Source organism: Cynocephalus volans, chromosome 8 (genome assembly GCF_027409185.1).
Source record: "Cynocephalus volans isolate mCynVol1 chromosome 8, mCynVol1.pri, whole genome shotgun sequence".
Taxonomy (NCBI): Eukaryota; Metazoa; Chordata; class Mammalia; order Dermoptera; family Cynocephalidae; genus Cynocephalus; species Cynocephalus volans.
This window is the reverse complement of record NC_084467.1, coordinates 10,518,516-10,536,312: the sequence shown is the minus strand read 5'-3', so window position 1 is coordinate 10,536,312 and position 17,797 is coordinate 10,518,516. Positions and strand designations below refer to the sequence as shown.

General features: G+C 39.1%; 1 protein-coding gene across 6 annotated transcripts in view; it reads right to left on the bottom strand.

Moving 5' to 3' along the window:
- PRDM2 (PR/SET domain 2) overlaps nt 1-17,229 on the bottom strand; it is a 121,785-nt gene extending 104,556 nt beyond the window's left edge. For all 6 annotated transcript variants that reach the window (XM_063103868.1, XM_063103876.1, XM_063103877.1 and 3 more), the window contains exons 1-2: nt 17,187-17,229; nt 1,284-1,357 (exon numbers count right to left, since the gene is read on the bottom strand). In XM_063103868.1, coding sequence (XP_062959938.1) covers nt 1,284-1,292 — 9 coding nt within the window. In that variant the 5' untranslated portion in view covers nt 1,293-1,357; nt 17,187-17,229. The remainder of the gene's footprint in view (nt 1-1,283; nt 1,358-17,186) is intronic.
- Between the last annotated feature and the right edge of the window lie 568 nt (nt 17,230-17,797).

Below are 17,797 nucleotides of genomic sequence, written 5' to 3'. Positions count from 1 at the left end.
ATCTATGACATATATATGCATATAACTTTGATGGATAATGACTGCGAAAATCCACTCTGATCTCTTTTCCCTCCCCCATCTCACCATTTCAAAAATAAATTGCCTTCAAAAGTATGTCAGTAAATCTGCAAGTTTTAAAATAATAGAAACCATGTGCCCCATGTGTTCACCAGACTCATTTTTTATCATGTATAGTCCTCTGCATTCATTTTTAAAAATCTATTTCTGATAAAGAAAGTAATGAAATCAAAAGAATCTACTCCAAAAATTTCACATCTCTTAATGAAGCATGGGACTGAATTTATTAAACTTGGCCACCTAATTAAATTAGACTCGTGATCTCCAGTTAGAAGCACCTGTAAGTGATAAAAATGTGTTCAAAGTTTCAGTTGATGAGGGATACAAAATGTTCTCAAGTCTGAGAGTTTTAAGCTAAGGAATAAAAAAATTTACAAACTTCACATTTTAGATTTTGTCCTTCATATTTTTTTAAAAAATGTACTTATGAAGACTTTAAAAGAGAACATTTCTGACACTCAGAAATTTCTATAATTGCAAGAGAAAAGATATTGAGACAAAAAAATAAGAATCCTACTCTAGAATATATTAAATCTACCCAACTGGTTCTACTTATCAGAAAGCTCTTGGGGCGACAGAAATACCCATCGCAGAATAGCTTTATCTCCTTTTAATACCACACCCTCCTGCAAAGAGAAATACATCTTACATTTCAATATCTGCCCTCTTGTTTTTATTCTGTGCACAGGTGCTTAAAGTTTTTCAGTTGATCAGTTGTGGTCTCTAAAAATAACTTTCAATCTTCCCTTTCAACCAATGGATAAATATTTTTAAAAAGTGTTACAAATGAAAGCTTCAAAACAAACAAAAACAAACAAAACCTCACACTAGAGTGTGGCAGAGGAAAGGTAAAAAAGAAAGTCTGATCTAAAATCCCTAAAAATGAGTCCTCTACTCAAGGATCAACAGAAATGCCAACCCAAGCAAAACAATGCACAGTCTACTCCACACACACACACACACACACACACACACACACACACACACACACACACACACACACACACACACACACACACACACACACACACACACACACACACACACACACACACACACTGAAAGCAATGAACTAACTAATGGTACTGAAAAACAAAAATGAAAATCTGGGAAAAATGAATGTGTGCATTAATATCTTTTAAAAATCAAAAGCTGGTCTAACATCTAGGTCATGAATTTGTATAAATTCTTATTTTTAAACTCACCTGATTCATTTTCAATTCCTGTTGTGTTCTGTAAAGATACACACAACAAAGAAACTTCTTTGATTACATGAGCCCTAAAAAGAAAAACAGACAATTGTAATATGTACCTGCCTACAAATTTACAGTGATTTAAAACCACATACAGAACTGTAGAGTTTGCTCAAAGGCTATTCATAAAGCAACTCCATGCCAGATCAACTTCAAGCTATGCTGAGAGCTTATTCTCAGATTTATTATCTACAATAAAACAGATTTCTTACTAATCTTTACTAGGGTAGGGCTTCACTGTACTCTACAATTGAAACCAGACTCATTAGAATGACATCAAATTTTTGCTTTGAAACTGCATCATTCCCAGGAAGAAATAAATTAGCTTTGCTGATGGTCAGAAACACAAAGCATTGCTGAGTAGCTTATTATACAAGGTAAGTGTCCTTCTTTTGCTTATATCAATACTGTGTTGAATGCAAACATAATTAGACCCCATTACATTATTCTGCTTTTCAAGTTTCTGAAATAGAAAGGTGGATGTACAGTAGGCCCCCTTATCCATGGTTTCCCTTTCCTCAATGTCAGTTACCTGCAGTCAACCGAGGTCCAAAAATATTAAATGGAAAATTCCAGAAATGAACAATTCATAAGTTTTAAATTGCACACCATTCTGAGTAGTGTGATGAAATCTTGAACCATTCCTCTCAGTCCCACAGGGGACATGTATCATCCCTGCATCCAGCGTATCCACTACATTATTTGCCCATCACTTAGTAGCCGTCTCAGTTATCAGATAGACTGTCGCAGCATCACAGTGCTTGTGTTCAAGTAACCCTTATTTTACTTAATAATGGCCCAAAAGCACATGAGTAGTGATGCTGGCAATTCAGACGTGCAAAAGAGAAGCTGTAAAGTGCTTCCTTTCAGTGAAAAGGTGAAAGTTCCCACTTAGTAAGGAATGAAAACAAATCATACACTGAGGTTGCTAAGATCTACAGAAAGAACAAATCTTCTATCTGTCCATGAAATTGCGACAAAGAAAAAAGAAATTCATGCATAGTATGTATAGGATTTGGTACTATCCAAGGTTTTAGGCATCCACGGGGGGTCTTGGAATATAGCCCCCGAGGATAAGGGGGACTACTGTACTAACATTGGCCATGAGGAGTTCTCTTTGAAGAAGAGAACAAAAAACTTGCAGTAAAATGCAAATGTTTTAATAAAAGATGTTTGGAAAGAGCTACAGTTATTCCTAGAAATTTTTATGTTTAATATATTCATAGCACAACAAAATAATGAGAAGACAAAATCATTTCTTATAAATGCATATGACGTACTTGTTTCTAAATAATAATCTCTGAAGATGGTCCTTTCTCTATCTTAAGAGTCATTTGATGTGATTCACAATACATGAAAATCATGCCACTTTAAGTAGAACTTCCACTGTAATATTTAAATGCTTCCAGCATGCATATGCACATCATTAGCATAACTCTCCTATTTCTTCATGTACTTGCTGATAACAACTTATCTTCCCTTCTTTGACCCACAAGACTCTGCTTACATTGTAACTAATTTTTAATAACCCAAGGAATACGTAATTTAATGACATTCTTCATACTGGAAGAATATACTGCCTGCTTGCTGTCATAAAGAATAGAGCGTTAACATTTTACATTTTACCCCAGTTCTTTAATAATAGTTGGGCTGTTTTCCTTCTCTTGAGCTATTGACCCACACTCACCCAATCACCTTTAACAGCCAAAGGCTCTATGTTTAAGTTAAGGCCTAGTCATCTGAACTATTTTTTATTCATAATTGGCACAAGGAATGTATGTATTCCACAACACTGCATCTTGTTAGAGAGCTCAGTGCTAGCCAAACCAATATAAACTATTGGCTGGTAAATACTCAGTGAATAAAATCTCAGATAACTAAAGGTTAACTCCTAAAGTCCATTCCTTTAAATTTAAATATTGAGCATTTCCTCATATATATTTAACATGTCTTTCCATAGTACACATCATATATTGAACACAATTGATCCTTTTCTATGAGACTTGAGACTGTTATCAAGTTAAAATGTATATTTGGGTGTAAAACAGTAATGAGGTTAGTGCCCCCTAAAATGTGTACAGCTGATCCCTCAACCATAAATGCCTACCTGACTACCACCCAGTTCCACTAGGTGGTCCTGTGTGACACCTTATGACCCCAGGTGAATAAAATGTTAAGGGTTTCACTTGCCCTCTTGCTAAGTAAGGTTTTATAGGTGGATTTATCAATGCTGACTAAGGCGCGTTCTCTTTAAGGAATAGAATAAAAACTTGCAGTAAAATGCAAATATTTTTATGAAAGATATTTGGGAAAAGCTACAATGTTATACCATTTTCCTTGGTTTGTCTCTTCCTTCTCACAAGAATCATCACCATCATAACCATCATTCATGAAGCTTCTTCCGAGGACCACAGGGCACTGCGAGGCCTTCACGTAAATTAGCTCAGGCAGTCTTCACCAAGGTAAGTGCTATCACCATTAATTGACAAGATTCAAGGAGGTTCATCTAACTCAGCCAAGGTCTGCTATTGCTTCTTAACCATATCTCACCAGCTTTTTATTCCTGCTTCCCCCTGGGCATCTACAATGTCTCAAGCACTGCGCCTGAGTAGTGAACAGAACGGAAAGGGGGGAAGACACACAAGAAACAAATACATAAGTAAAATATGCAGTATGTCAGATAATGAAAGAGCTTTAGAGAAAAATAAAGAAGAGTTAGGGAGAGGGAGACAGGAACTACAATCTCTGACTCTATCTCTGTACCTGTGAATCCAACAATCTGGTCAGAGACGGACTGAGAAGGAGATGTCTGCACAGAAGCCAGCTTTTCTCCTGCAAGGAAGGAGAAAAGCTGAGAGCCAGAGGGCATGGGGAGGAGCTTTCCAAGGCAGCAGCTGCAAGAATGAGTGGGAAGTCTCAGTGCAGCGTGCCTGGGGGTGAGGGGCAAGGACGCCAATGTGGCTGGTGCACAGCAGGTGAGGGGACGTGGAGGAGGTGGTGACAGAGGCTAATGCCCAGTGCACACACGAGATGACGTGGCCTGGCCCAGGCAGTAGAGGAGATGTGAGAAGTAACTGGGTCCTGTATATATTTTAAAAATAGAGCCCCGAGATTTGCGGCTGGATTAGATGTTAGGTGTCAAAGAAAGAGAGGAAGTCAAGGATGACACTAGGTCCTAGTCCTGAGGCCACGGGAAGATAGAGGTGCGGTTTTCTGAGATGCTGCCTTCTTCCCTCCATCTGCTTTTCATGTTTTTCTCTCTTTAACACTTTTCTCCTTTCCTTCTCCTCGCCTTTGGTAGTCACTAGCTCAAAGCACAATTCAAACAACTGAACTACTTAACATCTGATACCCCATAACTAAAATAATAAAGTACTTAAAACATTTTATTCTTTGATCTCAATGAATTTGAACTTAATAAAAATGGCTACAATATAATTCAGATTGTTACACAATTGATAGTCTGCTACAACTTTCTACCCTATCTGTTCCAACTTTGTCCAAACAGAAATGCACTCATTTCTTTCCAGAGAAACAAAGGTGTTTCGATCGTAACACCTTTTCTTTAAAAGGTTCAATATATACTTATGTGTGGACCCATCTCTCTATCACTTCTAATCTGAGTTGCTAAAATCCAGACCCTCATTTTTTTCTCTCCCTCTTGACTCACAACATTGTCAAATTATGTATCTAAAATATTTTACAAATTAAAAACACTGCAAATCTGACACTGACTTCTCAAATGACATTTTTAAATTAAATTCTTTATTAAACTATACTAAAAACAAGGGGTATTAAAAGAAAAGTGAGGCTTTGGGCATAGTCTCTCAACAGAGGACCTGCGTTTTGGACAGTACAACTCTGTGTGAGATTGTCCCTTCCATTATGTGCATTTAGCACTGCGCTGAGCAGAATGCTGGCAGTGCCTCCAATCAGTTTGACAACTGAAAATACCTACACATTCTCAAACACACTCCCAGTTGGGAACCCCTGAACTGTAGCAATCATGTGACTAGCTGCAATATGATGTGTTTTAAAGCAACCACAGACTCTAAAAGTTGTTGTTGGAGTAAGGTCCTTAAGATTCCTTGGGCACTGCTCAAAACCCTCGTGGAAGTGACCCGGCAATTCCACATAACTTTCATATACAGCATTGACTTCTATAGCACTTAACTGGTATCTCAAGGTCAAAGTTTTATCAAATATGAGAATTTGAACAATAAATCCTACCAGTGCAGAGGCAGAGAATTATTGTTCCATGCATATCGTTGAAACCTTAACTGTTCTATCAAAATTTTTTAAAATGCTCAACAATTAAGTGCCTCTGGTTTTCTAATGGTAGATACTGAAAATCTTAAAATCCCTAACTTCCCTAACCGTGGCTGATGCCTTAGTTTCTTTTCTGGATTTCCATTCCTGACCAAAGCTTCTTGAATACTTCTACAGCACCTCTTGAGTATGTCTATGTATTGCTCCTCTTCCCAGTTGTTGATATTTATCTGGCCTGGGTGGAGCAAATCAAGTATATTAGATAGATGTACAAATTTAGAGCATGTGAATTTTGATCACCAACTATACTAACAGCATACTCTTGGAAACATACTCTTAGAAAAATAAGAGCCTGACCTCTATTTTATATATCTAAGGTTTTAATAATATGCATGTACTTAACTTTTCAAGATATTGCTTTCAAATTCTAGAACAAATCATCCTTACAAATATTTAACTTATTAATATTATAAAGATAATTTGATTATAAATGATCAGCATCAATACAGCAACAATAAAATAATCAAGGTCTTTATTCAAATACTGGTCCCTTAAAGTATCAAGGCAACCTCAATACCTTAAGCTGCTGTGATCTGACACAGAGATCCAGAGACAGAAAATCTAGAGATATACTGGACACTCCTGTCCCTGGGTCACACCAGCCCTGCTGCCCCAACCCTATCTCCATCACCTATCTCCCAAAATAAAGCTGATTAATCTAAAGACAGACATGAGCTAGCATTGATGTAGCATATATAACACTGGTTAAACTGTCTTCATGTCTGCCCTTTGCAGATTTATAAGATCTACAAAGCTATATGAAGGGCAAAGTAAAAGAAACAACAGATTCTTTAACGTTAGTCTAAGTCTGGAGGAGGAGGGGCAGAATTGGGAAAATAATTATTTGATTTGCACATTCACCTATATAAGTCACTGAATTGTTTTACAATTATTCCCTAGATCAGTTTAAATCTTTGGGGACTATATGGAAAATAATTAACTTTGTAACAGTCACTTAGAGGTCACTGATATTATTTTGTAATTATTTTCTTAAGGTACAAAAAAATCTATATTGTAACATCAAGAATCAAAAGAAACTAACTTTTAGGACTCAGGAAGCTTATGGACAAAGAGTACAGCGGAAATAAGTAAGGGAACTAGTATGGCTATATCAATTTTTAAAGACCAAAACTGCAATGAAAACACGAACTAAACGCAAGAAAAAGGTTTTAAATTGACATTTCGTGAAAAGAGTCTTGGAAAGCTTATGGCCAACATAAGAAAAATATTCTAAAACTAATCATTACATAAAGGCAATCTCATAGCAAATAAATATCATGGTAGCAAATACAGAGATGATTAAGCTTTTAGCAGAATAGATTTATAGTGCCTAACACTGACCTTACTAACTTACTCTAAGCAAAAGATTCTCGAAATCCAGAAACCTCTAAAAAAAAAAAAAAAAAATGAAAATATCTGAACTATACCAACTTCTCAAAAACAGTCTTTATTATTACAAACACTATTAATGTACTTATTGTCATAGAAAACTACCTCTCATAATTCCTACAAAAAGGGTGGAATCACCAAATTACAATTTGTAAACTCTAGATATCAATATGAAAACATGTAGCACTCACTTGTTAGATTAAGCAAAAGCACAAATATTGAATGTGCCCAAGAATTTGCTAAATGAAAAATCATTTGTTTTCCTTTTCTAAAATAATACAATTTCACAAGACTAATCATCTAGTTTCACACTAAAAAATATAGCCTCAATTTTCCTTTTAAAATGCAAACTGTCCCAAATTACACTAAAAAAATAAATAAAATCTGACACGTTCATCATTTGAGAATGATACTGCGTGTGTCTGAAAAGAGAAAGAGACCAAATACAGCAAAGATTTGGCCAACTGCTGAATCAGAGGGAGTGGACTTTTTCTGCTTGAAATCACTCATGTCTCTCAGCCCCTATGATGACTCCTACCCAAAGCCAAAAGACAATGGTAATACGGAGTATACCACATGGAGGAATTTCCCTACCTACGAAAGTACATGAAGAAAGATACAAGGAATAGAATGTTCACAAATAAACCAGTAATTTATCCCACTTCAATAAATAGGTTTCCTCAACGAGGCCTGGAACACCACAGACAACTATCCAGGGACTGACCCCCGAAGGCATAAAGCAAAGAGGGCAGTTGCGCAAACCTAAATGAGGAAGTGGACTTCGTCAGGTTTACTCCAGGTAGGAGAGAATTTGATACAACATAGTTTCCATGCAATAGATCAGAAAAACAGAAGGTCTGCTGTTCTAAGTGGCTTTAGAGATGCAGAGCTTGAACAGGAAATAAGACTAATTAGAGCTTTTGTTTGAAATATATAAGTTACAGGGCTCTGAAGTCAACATCTCTCCAGGTCCAGTGGGCCTTGAGCAATTAAATAACACCATATTAAAATGCCAAATAAGAGACCTGCTGATATGCTAGGAAAGTGCTATAAATCTGCATTTAGACTGTGGCACTCCAGGGTGTTTTTCCCCCCAGGATATCTCCTCCTTTACTTGGAGAGGGTGGGCAGGGAAGGAAGATTTAAGAAAAATTTTTCAAAAAATACAGCTCCATGCATCCAGCATAAAGAGCTAGCTTAGAAATATATGCATGGCAACTGCTAATTAATTCTATTTACTTAATTGATATCATAAACAGCAATTAATAGATGCTCTCCTTTATTCTTTTGATTAAATTTATATATCTATGTCGTACTGCTCTGAACATGTAATTTATTACATCTCAAATCTCAGGTTTTGTTTGGGGTTTCTACAATAATTCCCTCTGACCTACTAATTAAAAATATCTAGTTTCTCTAAAGAAATTAAAACACATTATCTTACCTCTCACTGTAACAGTATGATATTCCTCTCCATGGTACGAAAAACAAAAGAATCACTGTCAGTTCTCCTGGATGAGGTAACTCCATCCAATCAAAACACATGTGAATTAAAAAGTTAATATCCTTTCCTTATTTCAAGACTAATTGCCAAAAAATATAGACGCAAAAATCAATAGGTAAAGGTGGGGGCAGGTAAGAATAAGAGCTTTCCAATCAGTCCCTACTCTGATAAGAACTATGCTGCAGATTCAAGGTTATTATTACAACTCCCATCCCTCCCAGGAAAAGTACAATTTAACCAAATATTGACTGGGTATTCTACAAAACAGTATTAAAATCAAAGAGGTCTCAATAAAAAGATACTTTTCTGATGTTTTCCCTCTGTTAGATGCGTAAAAAATTTACATTATTATAAAAGGAAAATTAAGAGTTCTTTATTAACACTCAAATGCCAACCTTCCAACTCAAACAAAATTTCTAAAGCAAGATGCCATACGATAATTCATTTCACAATTCCCCACACAAAATGGACTCTCAGTTGACCCCTCTGAGTTACTGTTTTTCCACTGGAGTTGCCAATGCAGATGCTACTTTTGTGATTAAACCTTTAAAATTGAGAGAAAATTTAAAATTTTCATGAACCCCACAAAACACTTGTGAATTTCCTGGAAAAAGTGAAAGAAAGCTACAACAACATGGATGTACTGGTCTTGGCACCCAAGTATTCCTTCCCTCCGTAAAGACTCTCTGAACATTAATATAGTCATCTTACAAGTGGCTGCTTGGAGCTCTTTTGGTTTTTCTTACACAGTCCAATGCATAGGAAAACTCATCTTTCATAGAAACTACACATAAATGACAGGGAGGCTTCCTGAATTCACAGGTAAACAATCTAAAGCAAAATTGCAATTTATACTAGAGTGACAACTTAAACTCTATATTTTGGTGAGGTGCCAGGCACACATATCACCACAAGATCCTTTTTTTTTTTTTCTATTTTAAAATTTAATTGTACATATTTGTGGGTACAGTGTTTTGCTTCAATACATGAATATATTGTATAATAATTCATTTAAAGTAAATAGCATATCCATCATCCAAACATTTATCTTTTCTTTGTAGTGATTAGTCAAGATTTTCTTTTCTAGCTATTGAGGAATATACAATACAGTATTATTAGCTCTAGTCAGCCTAGAACAACAGAACTTATTCTTCCTGTCTACTTGTAACTTTGTACCCCTTAGTCCACCTCTTCCCCACACACTCCCTTCCCTTTCTGACCTCTGGTAACCATTATTCTACTCTCTACTTCTTTGAGGACCTTTTTTTCTTTCTTTTTTTTTAGATTCCACATGAGTGAGATCATGCAGAAATACTTTCTGTGCCTGGCTTACTTTACTTAACACAGTGGTCTCCAGTGCCATCCATGTTGCTGCAAATGACAGGATTTCATTTTTTTAATAGCTGAATAGTATTCCACTGTGTACATATACCACATTTTTTTTTATCCATCCACCCATTCATGGGCATTTAGGTTGATTCCCTCTCTTGGATATTGTGAATAGTGCTGCAATGAACATGGGAGTACAAGTGTCTCTTTCACATATTGATTTCACTTCCTTTCTTTATATATCCAGTAGGGGGATTGCTGGATCATAAGGTAGTTCTATTTTGGGTTTTTCTGAGGAACCTCAATGGTTTTCTATAATGGCTGTATTAATTTACACTCCCACCAACAATGTACAACAGTTTTCTTTTCTCTGCATCCTCAACAGAATTTGCTATTTTGTCTTTTTTATAATAGCCTTTCCAACTGAAGTGAGATGATATCTCTCTCAACTATGGTTTTAATTTACATTTCCCTGATGATTAGATATCATTACAAGATTCCATAGGTCTTCTTCCAAGATTTTATTAAGGTATTTTTTATTTTGGCAGGGATCAACCCATCTACTTTAAATAACCTGAGGTTTGGGGTTTATTCTCCAAATATGTAACAAAAATAATAGCAAGAGAACTTAAAAATAACAGCAAAGCCTACTGTTTGCAGAGCAATGTGTTTGTATTGCTCTATAGTTTAAGAAGCCCTTTACATGAGTTTTTATTTTTTTAAAGGAAAGCATATATCATCAAAATAAGTTACCTGTAGTTGTTTTATGGTAAAGACAAATGCCTAACCATTTATGATAAAAAAGGATGACAGACTGTCTCTTGATGCTTGCCTGATGTGGTAAGCAAAACAGTGCAACTCAAGTGAGGATATGTACAGAGCAAGAATAGAATAGATGGGGCCGGTTCTGGGGGGCTTTGAGTTCCAGGTTGAATCTAAACTTGACCTTGACTTGATGTTGTGTTAGGAGTTATTATCCCACCCCCAACCCACTCCAGAAGGGGAATTACTAAGAATCAAAAGTCCACGAACACCCGCAGGGAAGAGCCTGGTTTCAGGCCAGCCCATTAGGAACACAGCTCTGGCCTCCTGGGATGGGCAAGCGGGGTTCGGACTGCGGAGGTGTCATTGACAAGCATAGTCTAGTATTAGATTAAGAGGCAGTTCACAGGAAAGAGTGAAGAAGTAGGTGAAGAGTAGGCAGCCACAAAGACTGGGGTATCCAAGATAATAAGCACGGTAGGTAGTTTGAATATATTTTAAAGAGAGAGCAGTCAAGAGTAGAGATGGTATTTAAGTGGAAGGAAAATGGAGAGCTCCATTTTAGAGACTTTGAGGAGAGGTAAGACGTTCCCATGGAAAGCTGCATCAGTCAAATGGAAAAACAGGTCCCAGCACAAAATTGGGGATGGAGATTCAGAAGTCTTTAGTCCCAAAGGGGTGCCTCGGAAAAGGAAATTGCCAAGAGGAAAAATATCCAGGGAGAAGAGTAGAAGATGCAGGATTTGGTTTTGTGAAAGACTTGGAAGGGACTAGAAAACTACCCCACCCAACCAACCCTTTTACCATGTTCAATGGGGGTGGGGGTAGGTGGCAAGGTCAAAAAGCCTAAGAACTTGTCAAGAGATAAGTTGGAAGGGTTTCTCTCAACAATTACTGTGCCATGTTATCTCTCAAGACCTAATGTACTAGGAGAAATAGCTAAGAAAAATATTGTTTTTGAAAAATCTAAAGTATCTCAAATTGCTTGTATATTTTTTATCTATTCATCTCAAAACATCCCAGTGAAAGAGAGAAGCAATCACTATCCCCACTTTACAAATAGGAGGAGGCAAGAAGGGACAAGTGACTTACCTACCCCCACCACAGCCAGAAATAACTCGATCTCTGAGCTTGATCTGTGATACCGTCATTCTGTACATTGACATAGGTTCCACTGAGTTACCAGAGAGTTGCACTCACACAACCCTTATTTCCCAAAACAAGTGAACTGACCTACTGGATATCTAACAAGGGGTAACAAAGCTTCACAATTAAGAATCTAAATTTATCCCAAGAACTCACCTTTTGAAAACTCCTACTTTCAGATGCACTTCAAAACTAAGTATTTTAGAATTACGGGAAAGTCTCTAAAATAAGCCTGAGTGTGAAACATTTAGAATGTCACTTTTATATGAATACTACAAATTATGCTTAATATACAATAAATTATTGTATAATGTACAGGATTCATGCTCCAACATAAGGGTTTGGTGAATCTCACAGTTCTTTTCAAATTTCGATGGCATCATTTGAATTATTTGAAAGTGCCACAGAATTTTCTCACCGGAGTTTAAAATAATCTTGGTAGAAAGGACTGCATATAAGCACATATAAAATGTGTGGGTTTTACCAATTTCCAGACAAGCTGCCCACTGTAATCAAACTAAGAGTTGCACTTAGCTTTACATATTTCAGACAAACTGTGCCAAGAAGTAATTCAGCTCTTTCAAAGTAAAACCTAACATATGATTTATCACAAGAGCTACAAAATATTCTTTTCACCAAAATGGCTGGAAAATACATAAGTTATTCAGTGAAACCTCCTTTACTGCATGTTCCGAAGGACTAATAAATGAAAACACAGTGTAGGTATGACATGAACCAAGACTCTAAGAATAAATACTACACAGTACTGAGAAAAATATTATAAGCATATTTCACTCCAAATGAACCAGATTTACTACACACAATAACTCTAATTCGTGCTTCAGAGAGATGGTGGTGGAGAATGAAAGGCACTCAAAGATATTTAAATGACACATGTATTCATTCCAGTGAGATTATGCAGATATTCAATAACTCAGAAAAGCATCCCATTACCAAACATGGCTCCAGCAGCACATCTCTTTTCTTATGTTTTATTTATCAGTACAATCTGACCAAAGGTTACTGATGCCACAATAAAAATTCAGCCTATACTATCTATACTTATAAAGATTACAAATAAAAATTTGACAACTTATTCTTTAGCCCCCATGAGAAGCTGCCTTAATAAACCATGTTTTCCAGGAAGATCAATAAGCTTTCTGTAAATTATAACGTATTAAGTCAAAGTTAGGTAGAACTTCAAAAGTAAAACTTATTTCCTCAGGAGAAATTCATCTTTTTTGTACAAAACCCCAAATAGGTTGTTTAAAAAAAGAAGATTTTAGAAAAAGAAAATTTTAAAAAAAGAAAGATTTGATCTTACAGTTTGGCTTCTACCACCAATCTTTAAGGGGTTGCTTTATCAAGTCTCATTTTCTAGGGAAAAAGACAGTTGTTTCTGTGCTTTTCAGCATAATGGACCACATGGTTATTCACCACACATCAACTCTATGCAAATGTATATAAATTTTCATAATAATTTAATCTGCATACTGGAAATGCTGATCCCATGTCATCAAAGCTCCTTCATAATGTCCAGAATACCTCACATTACTTTATCTCTTGCCACAAAAGGAATGCCAAAGCAAAGCTGCTGAAAGTGACCATCCCATAAAGTCATTGCTATGGTTTGAGTGTTTGTCCCCTCCAAAGCTCAGGTTGAAACTTGATCTCCATTGTAACAATATTAAGAGAGTAACTGACTCTGGTGTTTGACTGGATCATGATGGCTATGCGTGCCCTCATGAATTGACTGATCCACTCATGGACTGATGGATTAGTGGATTAATGGGTTATCATGAAAGTAACCTAGGGACTTTATAAGAAGAGGAAGACAGATCTGAGCTAGCCTGTGAACATGCTCTTACCCCCTCACCATGTGATGTTCTGCACCACCTTGGGACTCAACAGAGTCCCCATCAGAAAGAAGGTCCTCACCAGATGCGCCTCTCGACCCTGGACTTTCCAGCCTCCAAAACTGTAAGAAATAAAATTTCTTTTCTTTATAAATTACCTAGTTTCAAGTATCTCGTTATAAGTGACAGAAAACTGTCTAATACAGTCACAAAATCAAAATCAGGAAGGAATTTGGACAGACAAGGAAATCCATTCCCTGGCTTCAAGGTGTAAGCCATATGGTCTATTGACTAAAGAGATTCAATAAACTGCTTCAGTGATTCAACTATCCCATCAGATGAGCCTTCCTTTAACGCAGTGGTTGAGAACGGTCTGATTTTGCCTCCCCCTCCCCCGGCGGAATTTTGCAGTGTCTGAAGATGTTATTGGTTGTCAAGACTGAGGGGAGGTGCTACTGGCATCTCATGGGTAGAGGCCAGGGAAGCTGCTAAACATCCTATGATGGACAGGACAGCCCCAACAACAGAGTGTCAATAGCATGGAGATTGAGAAACCTTGCTTTAATAGAACCTAAGTACTCCTACCAGTAATGGAGTCCACAGCTTTCAGACGCTCTAGGAAGATGATTTTTACAGCTCTAAAGATAAACTTCTAACTTCAAAAAGCAGAGAGCCAGCACTACGCCAGGCCTCTTACCACATGCTGTAATGGGTGACAGCACAGCTGACAAGCGGCACTCAAACCATGAAGCACTGGACACCAGGCAGCAGTATCTGTCTGCAGCAACGATCCTCAGGTACCGCCCCTGTCATCTAGAAACTCCCTGCAGCTACCCATCCCCACACAAGTTTGATAATATTCCCCCAACAACACCCCTATTCATCTTTCACTATCCACTATGGAGTTTTCTAGTGGAAGCCCATAGTTTTGTGACTTTTTATCTGCATGGATATTAAAAATAACATGAAAAGCTAGTGAGAAGACATGAAAACAGTAAATAACCCAAGGTGCTTTCCATCCCAGAAAGTCTATGATTGAACAGGACTTAAAAGGTTTGTAAATCAGATCTGGAAATTGAAAAGAGATCTGCAGCTTAAAGAAAGTTCCATAAATAAATAAACATCCAAGGTAAAATAATCATCAAAAGAATATATGTGCAGATATACATATATAACTGCACAGACCCAATCAAAGAGAAGAGGAGGAGTGTTACTTCTCGTAACTGCATCAGCCAGAAAAATGAATCTTTAGAGGCTAAAAAGCAAAATTTACATCGTTCACATATCTTAAAAGATTACAGAACTTTAAAATTCACAACAGAAAAAGCTTTCATATAAATCTTAAAGAAAAGAAAATCTCAGGCTTTAGAAACCTTACAAGTCAATACGGAGTTGACTGATAAATTACAGTCCATCCACATATTATACAGCCATTAAACATCGCATTGAAGAACACATGCTTACAATATCATAAGGGAATACAGGTTAAAAAAATACAATAATATATTGTATAAGTATATATTATCAATCCTGTATTAAATGAAAGTATATAGAAGTGAATAAATTATATAAATAAATATATGTGAGTAAAGAAGTAAACAAATGTACATCAGAGATAGGAAAAAGGGGGTTGCCAAAATGTTAACAATGGTTATCTGCAGAGGAGGAAGGTTATGGCCGATTTCTATTCCTTCTTTGTGCTTTTCTCTACTTCCTGATTATTGTACAGTTGAGAATCTTGTTTCGTTTCATACTTACAAAACCACTGCATTATTACAAATTTAAACGGTACTGTTTGAGGCACTCTCCACAAAATGAGAAAAAACAAATATGAAATGTATCTACTTTTCAATTAAAGAAATGACCTTCAGAATAAACAAAACTGAACATTTATTAAGCATCAGTACGATATTCCTGGCACATTTCTAAGCACTCTAAATGTATTAACTTATTTGAATCCAACCAAAAAAAGGATGGGTTGGGTAAAAAGAGCCTTGAAAAAACAGAAAACTTAAAGGAATGTTAGTGCCACTACGAATTTCAATCTCAGTTTCTGTAGCTTGAAAGGAGGGAGTTTAATAAAACGATCTTTAAAGGTCTTCTCGAGGCTAAACTGAGATTCTATATGTAAAAGAATTTGGCCAAATAAGTGTTTGTAAGGAAGCCTCTTGGGAATGATGGGGCAGCTGCCTGCCATCTCAAAAACACAGAACTCTACTAAAAAAAGAACATAAGACTATGCGTCTCAGTTCCTCCTCAATATTTGTACACCAAATTTCCTATCATGTTAGGAAAAAAAAAAAAAACCTACATTTTTCTAATACTTAGACACAACTGCTCAAACCGAAATGAAGTATGTGCCACTGTAAGTAAAAGAATCATTGAAAGGTTTCTTTGGGTGTTAGACGTGGTCACTTTCAACGACAAACCTGGAGAAAACAAAAACTCTAAGAAATATTTTAGTACCGTCCTGGGGACAATGACTGTTCTAGGGAATTTTAGCGTCTGATTAAAGGGATCTAAGGGCCTACTGGGATTTAGCGAAAGGAGTTCCACAGTCTCAACCCAAATCCTCAATACAACCAACACTTAAATGCAAAGTGAGGGGCCAGCATGCATCTCATCTCGGGGGGAAATTCCAGCTGCGTAGTTTAGGGCATGGGGGCTTCCCAGTGAACCGCTGGACTGTTCCCGAAGCTCACAGCCGGGCACAAGGTTGCAAGCCCCGTAGGTCAGTCGTTCACGCGTAGATCGGAAGGAACCACGGACGTTTGGGGAACATCGGGGACCTGTTAAGGTCACTTTAAATCTCACTTGCCACCATCCGAACTAGGTCCATGGAAAGCGTTAGGAACAAAATCAGTATTACAGAAGTGCACGTCTGTTGCACACACACTTGCGCGCGCGCGCGCACACACACACACACACACACACACACACACACACACACACACACACACACACACACACACACACACACACACACACACACACACACCGGTGGCTCTACGAGAATACCGAGGGTGACAATTTCCAGGTCTAAGCCACACGACAACTACTTAGGAAACACAAAGACGCAAGGCACAAGGCACACGAAGAATGCAAGCGTGCAGGACACACTCAGTTGAAACACAAAAGAGGAAAGCACGGCCACTTGACAATTGGGACGGCCCCCGAAGCCCACGTGCGGCCCCAGGCGACCACGCAGCCGCTCGACCGCAGCCCGCACGCGTCCTCGCCCCCGCCGCCCGGCGCACCCCAAACTTCGCCGCGGGGACCCCAAGGCTGGCAGCGGGGGACACCACGCGCCGCCACCCACCCGCAGGGCCGCCGACCCGGCGGTCCGCGCCTAGTTCCGGGAGCCCCCGCGGTCCGTTGCGCCCGGGACGCCGCGACCCAGGAGGGAGCGCGTTCGCCCGCCCGGCCGGCCGGCCCCGCCACGCCGGGTCCCCCGCGGGTCGCCCCCGCCGCCGCGCTGCCTGCAAGGACGCACCAGCGTCCCGGCGCCAGCCCCGAGGCGCCCACCCAGCCGCCTCTTACCCGCGCCCGCCGCGCCCGCCGCGCCCCGAGCCTCAGAGCGCTGCCAGCCGCCGCCACCGCCGCCGATCCGCCCGCCCCGGCGCCCGCGGCCGCCCCGCCGCCATCTTGGCTCCGGCCGGAAGTGACGTCGGACGGCGCGGCCGCGGCCTGCGGGACTGCGGGACGACGGGACCCCGGCCTCCCCGCGACCCCAGAGCCGCGGGACTCCGCGCCGTCGCGCGAGGGTCACGACCCACCCACCGAGCTGGCCCGGCCACTTGTCGCAGGGGCACCGCGCGCCCCACGGCGGCGCCTCGGAAGGAGCCCCCCGGGGCCACAGCACCAAAGGGTCGGGACTCAGTGGGAGTCAGAGTCTCCCTGAGAATCCGCAGCCTTTCAGAAGCGGGGGGCGGTGTGGGAAGGTGTTCATCGTCCAGGTCATCAAGTATCTGTCAAATCAATAGGCATAGACCCCATTCTTGGCTGGTGTCAAAAGGACCCGCATCTCCTCGTCCAAAAAGTCCAAACTCCCAGAAGGCAGAGGCAGCTGAGTTTATTTGTTCATGGATTTCAAACGAGTATCACTGGCTGCCCGCCATGGGCCTAGCACAATTCCAGGAGCTGCGACCCAG